Source organism: Drosophila ananassae, chromosome 2L (genome assembly GCF_017639315.1).
Source record: "Drosophila ananassae strain 14024-0371.13 chromosome 2L, ASM1763931v2, whole genome shotgun sequence".
NCBI classification, from domain to species: domain Eukaryota; kingdom Metazoa; phylum Arthropoda; class Insecta; order Diptera; family Drosophilidae; genus Drosophila; species Drosophila ananassae.
The window spans coordinates 62669-76486 of NC_057927.1; the positions used below are offsets into that span (position 1 = coordinate 62669).

Consider the following 13818-nt stretch of genomic DNA (forward strand, 5'->3'; position numbering starts at 1 on the left):
GTCAGCGCAGTGTAACCGGACATCAACAAAGAAAAAAAATCCCAAGGACAGTGATTTACTATAAACAAAGTGTGGTTTTCTTTAAGCCCATATAATCGGAATCAAACTTATTTTCAACATCTTCAGCATTTATTAGCTCTGATGAAATTATTATTACAATGAGTGGTATTTCTTTAATACTAATTTTCTAATAAAAGGCTGCCAGACATTTCAAGTAGTGCTACCAGACTTTCGCACGGGGCGCTGCCACCTATCGATAAGCTAGTATTTTATCGCCAAAGTATACACATAAAAAATTAAATTGCAGCACACACATATTTTTTAAAAGGTCTGCAAGTGCCGAAAAAAAAGAGAGAAGGAATAGTAAAGCGTACCATACGGGAAAGCACCATAGGAAGGGGCAGCGAAAAGGTAGACGCCCGTCAGGAACAACAAAAAAAAAAACTCTAATGAACACGCTGAATACCAGCACGAACGGCGGGGGAGGAGGAGGTAGTGGAGCAGGAGCACCTGGGAGCAGTTTGTCTGCTTCGGGCAATGTGATAGCCATTGGAAATTCCAGCAGCGGAGGTGCAACGGGCGACGAAGCAGGCGGAGATGCCAGCTCCCGACGACAGGCGACACGCGTCTTCAAGAAGAGCTCATCCAACGGGAAGATCACTGTATATCTTGGTAAACGGGACTTCGTCGATCATGTTACCCATGTGGATCCCATTGACGGAGTTGTCTTTATTGATCCCGAGTACGTAAAGGATCGCAAGGTGTTTGGTCAGGTTTTGGCAGCATTTCGCTACGGACGTGAGGACCTGGACGTGTTGGGATTGACATTCCGGAAAGACCTATATCTGGCGCATGAGCAGATATACCCGCCTATGCAGTTAGAGCGTCCGATGACCCGTCTGCAGGAGCGGCTTATTAAAAAGCTAGGTCCAAACGCTCATCCCTTCTACTTCGAGGTACCTCCTTACTGCCCCGCCTCGGTGTCCTTGCAGCCGGCCCCCGGTGATGTGGGCAAGTCATGCGGAGTGGATTACGAACTTAAGGCTTTCGTGGGTGAGTCAATGCTTGGACTCGCCTTAAGTGGGTCGGGGGTGTGTTCATTGTCCGGCGGTCACCGAAAGTCAAAATCATTGATGAATGCTTGCATCTGTTATTACTGGCATATAAATATAAATATGCATACATATATACATACATATGTATATACATATATCACATATGCCTACGTGTATACACATTCTTATAGATTTTGATATAAAGTCCCGGACTTACAGTCTAGTTTCAATAGGGGACTCTGTCTAACATGTCTGGATAATCCTATGATCGGAGTCGAAACCGATGCCTTGACGATTGATTCGTAATGGCTTTTTGATGGCTGGCTTTCCTTTATTCAAAAAACTTGTTGCATTTAGCCCTTCACGAAATATAATATTATATATGTACATTTGTAAATAATATTATTTTCATATATATAAGTGATACATTTGTACTTATGCATATATGTATGTATGCTGTTTGTATAATTTAGCCCATGTGTCACGCGACGGAGAGAGGGTTAATTAATGTCTACGTTGGCTTGCACAAAAATATCATGGGCGGTGACGCAGCGCCCAACTGAATAGAACTCGACGCTTCTAATTGGAATTCGATTGTTTGTTCGAGGTAATAAGGCGATCCTGGGCTTTGCTGGCGTTTTTTGTTTTTCTAATGCTCTTAAAAATTTGTTCTTGGAAAAAATTTTGAAACTTTAATGTTCTTGGTTGTCCTTAAAAGCTAGCTAAAAAGTGTAAGCTTCCTCCCATACTTAAGAATGCACGTACATTTTAAAATTACATATTGGTAGTTTTTCTGTCGCTATTGTATGATTTTCTTTCTTATCGTCGATAAAAAGATTATTGCAATAATTTGCGGTTGTGGGGGTTCTTTCATAACCATGTACTTTCGCTGCCGCGGCAATATTTTTTTTAGAAATTGTTCAGTTACCAGGCTCAGTTTATTTTAACCAAACGAGGCCTTTTATTATTTGTTTAAATAAATAAATATATTAATTTGTATGTACATACATAGGTATATAAACTTTAAGTAAATATCTCTGTTTACCATTTGATATTCAACACTTTATTGTTGTTAAAAAAATATATGTATACACTTCAAGTAGAAGTATATGTATATGTGTCTGAACAACTCGCCTATCCTAAAATGGATATCTCATACATATCTCTTCCCCACAGATAGACTCTCGCTATTTCTTATTTTTCGTCTCTACTTGGCGTCTGCCGATTTGTTTATTTAATGTGCCTCGTTCCATGTTTTTGGCATAAACAATTCGCTTTTGCCCCTTTGACGCAGCTCGATTTATGATCTTCCCAATGGAATGTAGTTTGTTTGATTGGCTAAAGGCATGTCCGTTGGCATCGAGCGGTCTAATTCTGCATCCAAACATCTCTTCGCTTGGAGTTTATAAAATTAGGAAGTATATTCTATCCTTAGCCTTTTCATTCAGGTGTGCCTGGTCTGTAGACTTCAGATGCTCCTTTTAGCACTAGCCCTTTGAGACACACCCCCACCCGAACATGCCAGTCGTATGTTTTTATAAAATCGAAGATTTACTAACCATTTTAATTTTATTTGAGGTGAACATGTGGAGGACAAGCCGCACAAGCGCAATTCTGTGCGACTCACCATTCGCAAGGTTATGTACGCCCCCTCTAAGGCTGGTGAACAACCTTCGATCGAGGTCAGCAAGGAGTTTATGATGAAGCCGAACAAGATCCATTTGGAAGCAAGTTTGGACAAGGAGCTGTACCACCACGGCGAAAAGATTTCGGTCAACGTTCATGTGGCCAATAACTCAAATCGCACTGTAAAAAAGATAAAAGTGTGTGTGAGACAGTTTGCGGATATCTGCCTGTTTTCTACGGCTCAGTACAAGTCTGTGGTGGCAGAAATTGAGTCTGAAGATGGCTGTCAAGTGGCTCCAGGATTCACTCTTTCTAAGGTGTTTGAGTTGTGCCCTCTTCTCGCAAATAATAAGGACAAGTGGGGCCTGGCTTTGGACGGTCAGCTGAAGCATGAGGATACAAATCTGGCTTCCAGCACGCTTATTACGAACCCTGCCCAACGCGAGAGTCTCGGAATTATGGTACACTATAAGGTTAAGGTGAAGTTACTGATTAGTTCGCCGCTACTGAATGGCGACCTCGTGGCTGAGCTGCCTTTTACTCTAATGCATCCTAAGCCGGAGGAGGACGATCACCCATTGCTTGGAGAAAGGTCGCCCCGAGCGAGTCTCGTCGGCGGTCAACCATTGGTGAGCTTGGTCGATGGTAGCGACAAGGGAGGATCAGCTGGTGGACAGGGGCAAACACAGGATGTGCCTACTACAACCAATCTTATTCAGCTTGATGATGACGAAGCGCAGGATGACGACATTATTTTCGAGGACTTTGCGCGTCTGCGTCTAAAAGGCGCCGAAACAGAGGCCTAAAGATTTTCAAGATACTGAAATAAAAAAGAAAGGAAGTCGTAAATTTGCAGAGCCGCTATATGTAAAGTTTTATACCAATAGCAAATAGCCACAGTAAATAGTTTTATGTAAGCTATTTGATATATGTAGGCCATACGTTCTAGTATCAATAGGATTTAAGATGAAAGTGTACGAATTTGAAAATGTGAAATTGTTTAACAAATACACTAAATCTACACGAAATGTAAACATAAGCAAACTGGACAAGCTTATCGTCATGCTTATTGTCAGGCCTGCAACAGTTAAAACGATGCACAAAAAATAAAAATTATGTAACATAAAACTTAAAATGTAAACTTTCGATTTGCGGTAGGTTTGAATTCAAAATCATATACGATTTAAATCGAAAATTTTTCGATGATTTTGGTTATTACTTCTGTTATTGTGGCATTATTGTTGCTATGAAAACTAATAAGAGTTAAAACCGTTTTAATTTTTTTATGCTTCCAAGTGGAAGAGCATGTAGGCAATATGTAACAACCAAAATAGGTAAAAGTGATTTTTTAATTCCAATTCAATAATTGTCAATAAAATGTCTAACCAATTAATAAAAATAAACAATATTTTATTTTATATCCTTTTTTTCTAAAAGTTGTCTAAGTTAACCTTCAAAAACAACACTATTTTCTTTGAAATGTTTCGGAGATTTAATTATGACAATGTGTGTGCAAATGTACTAGTATTGTCCAAATCGAAATTCCTCAACGAAAACCAACTCTCATACGAGAGTATATAAAGCTACTTTAGAGGCACAAATTCGGAATTTAATAACCGAAAACCAAAACTAAGAACAAATATTAAACAAAATTGGTTCCTTTATTGTATTACTGGTGTCTGATGAGACAAAGAATTAGTTGCGAATGTGACAGGAATAATTGAAATATGGTATTTTAAGGCATTTTGAGGTATTTAGCTCGAATTCGTTTTATGTCCCACCCCGCCCCAACATATATGTACATGAATAGGAAAAATTAAAAACAAATCAAAAAATGAACCTTTTAATATGAATTTTTATAGCATAGGAATACGTGTACTTCTACATCAAACTTTAAAGGTTTGATGACAATTTTTTACTCATTTGGAGAAGTAAGGGGTTCGCAAGCGATCATACGTTGGGTTCGGAAGCATCGGAGCTTTTTTAAATGGATATGACATCAAATATATTAGAGAAATTGTCCCTTATGTATGTATATGTAAATTTGAACAGAAATATGCATTATAAAGTGAATATCGTAAATTAAAAAAAAATATTTTCACTCCAGATGAAAGCAAAGCATTTAAGCCGATCAAATTATGAATGTGAGTATGTAAAAATATGAATTAAAAAATACCAAGCTAATTTTTAAAATATTTTTACTGTTTTTATAATACCTTTTTACGAATAGAAAACATAAAATATAAATATTTATGTATATGTAACAAGCGGCTGGAAAAACAAACAGCATTTCCCTTTTTGGTAGCCTGCTTAAACACTGAAACACTGAAATGAATTTTATTTTTTTAAATGTGTATGTTTTTTTAGTAAAAAAAAACATTCAAGTTAATAAATGTTCAATGTATGCCTAATAAGCTTATGTGTATGTCGGACTAGGCTTCAGAAATATAAGTTTTTAAATGTGAATATGCAAACCACACGCACACCCACACACAAATAGACACACTGAATTATATGTACGAGAGCGAATGTTACATGTACCTATCATGACACTTATGTTTGAGCCTCGTTATAAAATAGTAATGTTTATAGGAATGTTATGGAGACAAATGCATTGCTTTGGCTCCAATTTGTCCATCAAATATTTAATGTTCTTCATACGCATTATGCAAGTGTACCAACCGATAATGCTTTGAAAAACTCTACAAATAATAAATACTAACATATTTATATTTTGTTCCATTGCCCATATTGTTGCACAATTTAGGACATATTTAATCAATGGAATATGGAATATTTGTAATGTTTTAATGTGTGCAGATGGATATTAAATATATACAACACTTCTGAAAACGAGTACGCCAAATTTCTTTGCAAACTAAGGGTTTGATTTAATTGTAAATTACTGGGTAAATATTGAAAAATATAAAATAAAGAAATTCAATGAAGTGAAATAAATCACTGTGCAAGTTAAGTGCAATCCATCAAAAATGTTCGACGCAATGTTTATAACTTATAAAATAAACGCCACCAGGAGGTTAGGGACAATGATTATTATTATTTCAGAGAGTATGAATTATTAAATACGGCCACTGTGCTTTGGAGCTCGGCTGTGGTTAGAAGGCTGGAGCGGATGTCGCTACGGTTGGCCAGAATTATGGGTTCAACGGCAAGCGGAAAACCGCAATTCGGAAAAGCCTTTCGTGTAGCTCTTCCCCTTTCTCCGAGATATGTATGTGTGCTGGGGCATGACACCGCCAACTTTTTCAAGGGACTCGATGCGGTCATATCTTGAGTGGATCCCAGTTGGTCAACCTGAGGGGCACATCGGATCTGTCGCTCAGAGCCGGGCAGCCGTTCTTCATTTCCGGTGAAGCTTAAGAGCCGTGATTCCTTCCCAACCCCCTTTTCTCCATCTACGTACCGGGGAAGCCTTGTGTCTTTTACGGCGGCCTCGCCTTCTCCTACTCTTGCTTTGTATACACTGTATGGTTTTCATTTCCGGTTTCCGTTTCTGTTGAGTTACTTAAGCGGATTACAAAAGCGTTTCCAAAGCCGACAAAGAGGTCTGCTCACAGGAGCGGTACGATAGAGTCGAGGATGAATTTCAGGTCCACCTGTGTTTATGTTTTGACTTATAAGATTTCATGTTTAAAGGATATTTAGTGAGATAGATACTGATAAGGTAGCTAAATTAAAGTGTTCGTATGTCATCTTATGGTATAACCTAATATAAGCATCTTTGTTTTTATCAAGCGAGTCAAGCAAAGAGTACCACAAATATTACAACTGAAAAATAACTACAACTGGGCGGTGTAAATTTGAAATTGTGTTGTAAGTTTTCCCAACTCTATAAGCCCTGTGCTTAACTGTTGTTCCTTTCCATGTCGAGTTAATAATGTTCGAAGATATATTGAATCTATCATTTTAATTGCATTTTTGCAACTGTTTCGTTCGGTGTGGCAGGTCCCGCAGAGGTTTGCACATCTCGTCCACGGGGAGAGCTGTCAGTGCGCCATTGAAGCTTTGTTCTGACGTTTCACTTGAAATGCAAAAGTTCAATTTACTGCAGGCGCCAGTTGCTTTCTTTACTCATGTTGCGTACTCTGGCCGGGGTTGGTTCGGACTCCGGACTCCGGAAACAAGCTGCGTCCACTCTCTACCTACAACCTTGATCCACGCCCCCAGCATCCGCTCCCACGCACGGACCAAACATGTGTACCTGGCAGTGAACAAAGCAATCTGAACCAAGCTACTTCTGCACTGGACAGTTGTTACCGCTGGGCAAAGACGTCCACTGGCGGGTTCAGGTCTGAGTCCGCCGACTGGGTTAGTTTTTGTTTCTGGTGCTGGCGCTGGAGCTGGCACTGGCTCGAAGCGAGGGCTTCCAATTCCCTTCGAATTACCCCCTAGTCTCTGCATGCGGATGTGATTGGATGGACTGGGCGGGACACTTTACAAAAATTAGAAATTATATGCATGTGCTCGGGTAACAATATGACTTCACCCCAAATTAAGAAGTATTTTTGGTCCTTCGAGTAGGATCTTTACTATTTTCTATTTTTGTATTTGTTCTGCATTGATTGAGTGGTTGAACGGATTTTGAGTGTAGTACAACATTCCGGTATGGCGATGATCAACGTACCGTTACGGTTTTACCATGCAAATTCCGGGGAAAACATTTTTCGGACACAGGAACAGAGGCGTGAGTGAGACTGAGCACAGGAACAGCTGCCGTCTGCCATCAGCCGGTTGGCCTGCGGCTATCGATGATGAGCGCTATGTTCATAACCTGGCCCACCTCCACCTTCGTCTCACCCACTCCGGGGCGGTGGTGGAAGTGTTCCAACCACCCAGGCCGGGTGGTTGGGCTTTGCATGCTAATTCCCCGCAGGTGAACATGGTCCAAAGACCATGCCGTGAGCCTAGGGGTCTAGCGATACCCGTACTTCTCACATCTTGTGTACACATACACTGGGAAATTTCAATATTTCCTTGGGTGCCCCAAATTAACCTTACCTTACCTTTAAATTTTCAGAGGCAATTGCCCACGATGCATAACTAATTTCCTGTTTTCATATGTTGAGTTAGGATTTTGTTAAGTGCACACACTCAGGCTTTCAGAGGGGCGGAGTATTTTCTTGTCCTGGGCAGATCAAAGTGACAACTGACCATATTTACCTACTGTATGCAGAATGCTAGCCACCACTGGCTGAGGGCGCACTACATTTGGCCCACAACAAAGTACGACCGCAGCCAATTTGGCTGGATATAAGGCTAATTGGTCCGGACTCCGGAGTGCGTGTGCCGAGATAAGAAGCAAGAGCTTGATTATACTTCCGTTCCCTAATAGAAAGTGCGCCACAAAAACCACATTATGCCGCCGTCTTCTTTCTCTCAAATCCCTCAAATCGAGGATGAACACTCTCCAAAGTGTACCTGTAGTGAACCACTCCGCCTTCACTCCCCGTGGCGCACCACTCCAGCTCCTGTCGTGGTCGGACGTGGCATCGGGGCTGTGCAACCACAAAACTTTTACCGTTTGTTTTGGTTTTCACGCTGCTCCCTCGCCCGCATGTATTGGCTAAATTAATATTCTCAATTGAAAACTTTCGAACAATAGTTGTTGGCAGCAAAGTTTTTCAAAGCCATTACACTGAGAAACCGGTTTAAGACCCTAATGTGTTCCTTTAATCGTCGAGAGCTATTTTAGAGCTTTGTTTATGGTTCCTCATCTGATAAACGGTTATTAGACCTCGAAACCTCGACCATCATTGTGGTAAAACTGAGCAGATTGCAGCAAAAATTATTTTTTCCAGTTCATAGCCGCCAAGGCTGCGGAAAACTTTTGTATGTGGTTTTTGGTGTTCCATTCTAATAAGTCGCCAGCTATCTAACAATTCAAATCTACGAAAATTTCAAAATTCAATTTACAGTCGAATGGAAGAAGCACAATAAGACCTCATCCTATCCTCATTGGCATACTTTGCTCTAAGCCCCATGACCAAAAGCCCAAACCCATATCGAAAAAATCTCTTTGGAACACCATTCCTACCACTCGAGGTGACAGTCAAGTGAACAAGCGTTTTTGAAAACTTGCCTGAATAGATTATTAGGAATTATCAAAACTTATTTTTGCTCAGGACTCTCAAGCAAAAGGGGGGAACTGGGCCAATGCGGGCTAATGAATCCCGACAGTATCTCGGGCTGATGATTTGGAGCCAGGTGACAAACAAAAAGTCCAGCGCCACTTAAAAGACGGCTTTTGAAGTGGTTGCTGGAGTGAAACTTTTGACTTGAAAGACGGTAACCTGGCAAGCCCATTGATTCTGCAATGTCTTTGTTGTGGACTCCGACAAATACGAGAGTAAGCGGCTTATGAGGCTTAGTTGGGATACTTAAAAGATTAATACATTTGACTTCAGCTTTTACATTAGTTACAGGTAAAATTGCTTGGAATTGTTGGGAAAATGGTCGTTTATTTATATATTTGAAAAATGAATAATAAATCTTTTAAAATAATGTTGAAAATTATCATGAGCAATTCTTTAAACCTTAATTTTAAGATTAAAAGCAATCTCTTTCTTATAACCAGTAATGAAAGTATGGGATTCCGCTGGATTCATTGATTTCAGCAATGAAGTCGATTCTAATGAGGTTGCTCAGCTGGTGGCGGGACCAGATCTCCCATCTCCTGCCGTGAAACTGGCTTCAATTAAATAAAGGCAAGTGACACCGGCAATTGGAGTGTTCTTTTGTATGGCCCACGGACACCCGATGGCTGCTAAGCAGACCTGCACCAGGCATCCATGGGACCTTCAGCGAGCAGTTCTTGCCCCTGTTTCCTGTCCCTTCATTCTCTGGTGTTGATGCTGTAGTGTCACATTTGCAAAGGAGGACGAAAACCCAGCGCTTCAAAAGGAAAAGAATACTTGAGCTACCTTTACCTTGCTCTCGTCCCCTCAAGTCTCAAGTCGCTAATAGCCGAAGCAAACGGATGTGCAATTAGTTGTGTGCCTGGTTCCGGCTTTGGCTCTTTTCCGGGTTTGGCAACGTCCCACCACCCGTTGGCTATCATTCACAGGATCGGTTCGGCTTCTGTCAGGTGCAGTCACTTCGATTTCGATTGCCGGTTGGAGGCACTGTCACAGGTTCTTTGTGTCCATTGAGCTCCGGCGACATAATTTTCGCATTTTCCAGCAATTTGCATAGATTGATGGTCGTACAGCCCTTACGGATTTATGGGGCGTATGGTTGCTGCCATATCCGACCTACTAATCAATGGCGATTTACGCCTTGAGCCCGCTCTTTGGATGTTCTGCAAATACATGGGTAACTCGCTTATGGCAACTAAAATTGAATAAAGGATTTAGGTAAAAATTGGGGGCACCCAGAGCCATGTCAACTGCCGGTGTTTAGCCGTTTGAAATCGCATGCGTCGCTTCTACACGGAAAATGTGTCTACCAAGTTAGGTCAATCTTGAAAAGACTGTTTTCAACCAATGTCGAGTTAAGCGAAATTATAAACCAATTTTGTGCTCAAAGTTAGCCCTATCTAAATTATCTTCTGGAATTTAAATGATTATTTTTGCAGTGTATTCATATACCATATGTGCATATGTATGTACATACGGAGTTGTGATTGTGCATGTTACAGGAAGCCAAACAAAAGCAACATGTGTAACTTGTACGCCCTGCCAAGCGTCAAAAGGCGAAAGGCTGGAAAAATCTATTAGAACGTGTCTCGCTTTTTAACCCGCCACTTGTATCTTCGTCTCAGCCTGTTTCTGCTCCTTACGCCTTAGCCGGTCCCGAGGATCCCCGCTTATATTTCACCCGAGGGCATAATAAGCCTCGCTTTTCCTCTCCTGCTATTTATTTTTTTATTTATGCCCTCGTGCGCGTATGTGGGGCAGATATTTACTTATGATTGAGTTGCGTGGCACACACGAAGGAGGACGGAAAAGGCGTCAGCAACCCTCGAAACAATTTGGAGATTGCGGTTGCTTTACTGATTTTTTAGCCCATTTCGTGTACGGGCTTCCCCCTTCCAACTTCCACCTTCCACCCGCTTCTTACCTCATTCGTGTGCGGGACGTGTGCGAGATGAAAATTTAAATTGATTTTGCATTGTTTGACTGTCATTGTTGTTGCCCTCATCTCTGGGCGGTTTTATTCCTGTTTCTCCTTTTTCGTTTATCCCTTGATAAAATCCCAGGGACTATGACACAAGTTTCATAAATATTAGATCATCTAATGTATGACTAAGTCGTTATGTTTTAATCCAGTTGCTTTTCAGCAAGAAAATTACAATTATTAAAAATACAATCAAACAAATATATTTAAATAATTCATGCACGCTTGTTAGTCTGGAAGATCAGCATGGTTTTTTTCCGTGGAGTGCGTTTGTCTCTGATTTTGTATACCATATGTATTAAATGGGTTTTCGCCCTAGCAGCGATCATCCCTTTTCCTTTCTCTTCCTGTTGAAACTACCCACAGTAACGTAGCTTTTTCGATGGGTTAAGATGGACTGCGCCTCGATTTCACCGTCTATAGAAATGTTTATCGACTTATGCCTTCAGTTTCCGCATGCTTTGGTTTAACGGCATCACCAGAAAACCGACTCCGGCATCATTCACCGTTTAAACCTTTGCCCCATCCAGGGTTTCGGTGTATCCATGTCAATACGGATCCTTAGCACGTGCACATTAGGGTTAAGGGTGCCAATCGTGAATTCTCATGGAGGGGTTAAGAAAAAAGGCGGGAGCTCTACTCCGGGCTATGCATTGGTAATTGAATTTATTGTTTGACATTCAAAGTACCGTCGAGTCAATTACGCTGGAAAATTGGCATCAAAATATTTACGAGCTGTTTATTGCATTACGCAGAGTTCAAGCCCTCGGCAAACCCATTCGACCCCACCGACAACCAGCCCAGAAAAGGAAAAGATTTTGGGCGAGGTAATGCAATTTACATGCTGATGTTTCGGTCCCAAAAAAAACCATCGAAGTCGGTGGCTACATACAAAAATTGGTAAGACAAATTGCAGGGACGTTAAAAAGGCGCAAAAGTGCAAATTGATTTGCTGACTGAACACCAGAACACCTTTTCCTTGGCAGCAGGAAAGAGATGCGGAAAAATGGCAACTTAACGACGTAACTTATGCGGTTTACATAAAAGTTACATAGAAAATGTCCATAAAATTGTGTAATTGTCTCACCCGTATTGGTGTTCTCCTTTCCAACCAGCTTTCGGTTGAGATCGTTGAGCTCCATGGTGGTGCTCTTATACCCCGGAAGACTTTCTTGGCCCGTTCCGCAGTTGCGGCGGCAAGTGTTTAAGGATCAACTCTAGACTCTGCGAGTGATCAGCTATACGGACGAAGACCCTAACCATATGCTTCAGCACCCTTGGCTCGGGCTCCAAAGTCAGCTGATGGACAACTCTGGCTAATGTGTGGTTGAGATGTAGCCTTCTGGCCAACCTGCGACTGGCGAACTTAAGGCCTACTTCGTGTTTCAAGATTTGGAGCGCTCAGAATCTTGCTTATGCTAGAACCCAGCTCCAACTGACGCAAAATCCGAAAGCTCCAACCTTTAACAGACCGAAAACGACACCAAGGACAGAGAGACGAACGTGCTCCACAGCACGTGTTTGTGGGGTTAACTTGAGCAACGGCGTTAGGTAGCTGATGAACTCGCATCAGCTCTTGCGCGATCGGGGCGTGAGACACCATCGCTTATAACAAGCAGACGGCGGCGCAGATGCGTTGTGACTGCTGACCGCTAAGCTCGTTAAACAGCACTGCCGAATATATTGCGATTACTTCCTGAAGCAGCCCCGCAACAGCTCCAAATGAATGCCACAGCAGAGGTCCCAGACTCTTAATGAGGCTTCGTCTCTCACAAAGCTCCAATATGGCTAGGAAATGCTCTTCCTTGTTGCACAGATCCGTACTCCATCCGTACACCTGCTCCGCCTCGCTTCCTCGCTGCGATTCACAGCTCGGCTGATGGGTCGTTATTATTGGTAGCCCGTGAAAATTATTATGAAACTCGTTTCAGGAATACGTGGACTGACTACTCTTACCTGGCATGCTGTCTGTCTGCAATGGTGATAATTTACAATTTTCGTCGCATTAATGCTGGCATTGCTTGTTTGTTAGCTTGGTTTTATGGCGATCGTGTTTGGGTTGGTGTTTTAGTGTTTTTGCAGTGTTTTTGCCGGAATTTGAAGGCTTTGATACACAAGCGCATAGCGCATAACATGAAGCGGGTGCACATATTTTTAAAGTAGTCTATAAGTTTGTGGATAGACAGTATCCGTCACATATCATGGATGTCACGTGAGCCAAACACACAGGTCTTTACTCACTGTCGAACATTTGTCATCCATGGAAGTGAGACATCATCGTCCTCGACATCAGCGGAGCCATTCCTCAAACTCTACATCACTTGCTTAGCCATCTGATAAACGATGTGATGAGTTGCAGTTAATTAGACCGAGTTCATGGAACGAATAAACCCCGCTGCCGCTCCTCCCACCCACATGAATTATGCATAACAATGGGCAAGGACATCATGCTCTAAGCCATGCAATTAAATGCAAACAATTTGCAATTATTTATGGGTGTAGACTGCGTCACACGAAGTCGATCCATGAGGCGGGTTAATGCAAAACGGAAACGGAAATCTGTTTTAGTCTTCTGCCTGTTTGCGTGCAGGCTGGGGATGGAGTGGTTCATATGTTCGTTGGCATGTATTCCCACAGAAACTTTACTGTTTTGAAAAAATATGCTGAACTGATGATATTGGCACAAAATTTGCCTTGCTAATTTAAGCAGCCAAACTAAAAAATTAACATCAAAACCAATATAATAAATGCGACGAACGGCGATAAATACTATTGAACAGCTGTGGTCGTGATAAAAGTCATTTGCATATTCCCGCGAAAACGAATTATTGTACTGCATCAAAAGCTCCCACTTTATTTTCGAAGATTCTGTTCGTTGCAAACTAATTATTCGGCTAATTTTTGTTTACCTAACATTTTAAAATTATTTTACGCAGTTCGAACTAAAGCTCAAAATGCAAAAGATAATTTCACAAATTGCGTAATGCTCATGTAACAACAA

General features: G+C 41.4%; 2 protein-coding genes across 2 annotated transcripts; one reads left to right on the plus strand and one right to left on the minus strand.

Moving 5' to 3' along the window:
* Window positions 1–237: 237 nt before the first annotated feature.
* On the plus strand, window positions 238–4099 carry LOC6500285 (beta-arrestin-1). Its single transcript, XM_001952852.4, has 2 exons — window positions 238–1053; window positions 2634–4099. Exons 1-2 carry the CDS (start codon window positions 450–452, stop codon window positions 3485–3487), a joined length of 1458 nt encoding a protein of 485 aa, XP_001952887.1. The 5' UTR covers window positions 238–449; the 3' UTR covers window positions 3488–4099.
* A 6946-nt stretch (window positions 4100–11045) lies between these two features.
* LOC26514573 (CCR4-NOT transcription complex subunit 9) lies at window positions 11046–13079 on the minus strand. The gene is given in 6 exon segments (XM_032449448.2): window positions 11046–11993; window positions 11995–12213; window positions 12215–12266; window positions 12269–12387; window positions 12389–12693; window positions 13059–13079. Coding segments are annotated over 6 exon segments (1008 nt in total). The 3' UTR covers window positions 11046–11701.
* Window positions 13080–13818: the final 739 nt, after the last annotated feature.

What these genes read in the sequence shown, in the direction of transcription:
- LOC6500285 (XM_001952852.4), top strand. Translation starts at nt 450, where the DNA reads ATGAACACGCTGAATACCAGCACGAACGGCGGGGGAGGAGGAGGTAGT. An exon ending in CGAACTTAAGGCTTTCGTGG is followed by an intron (nt 1,054 to 2,633) that starts GTGAGTCAATGC and finishes ATTTTATTTGAG; the next exon opens with GTGAACATGTGGAGGACAAG.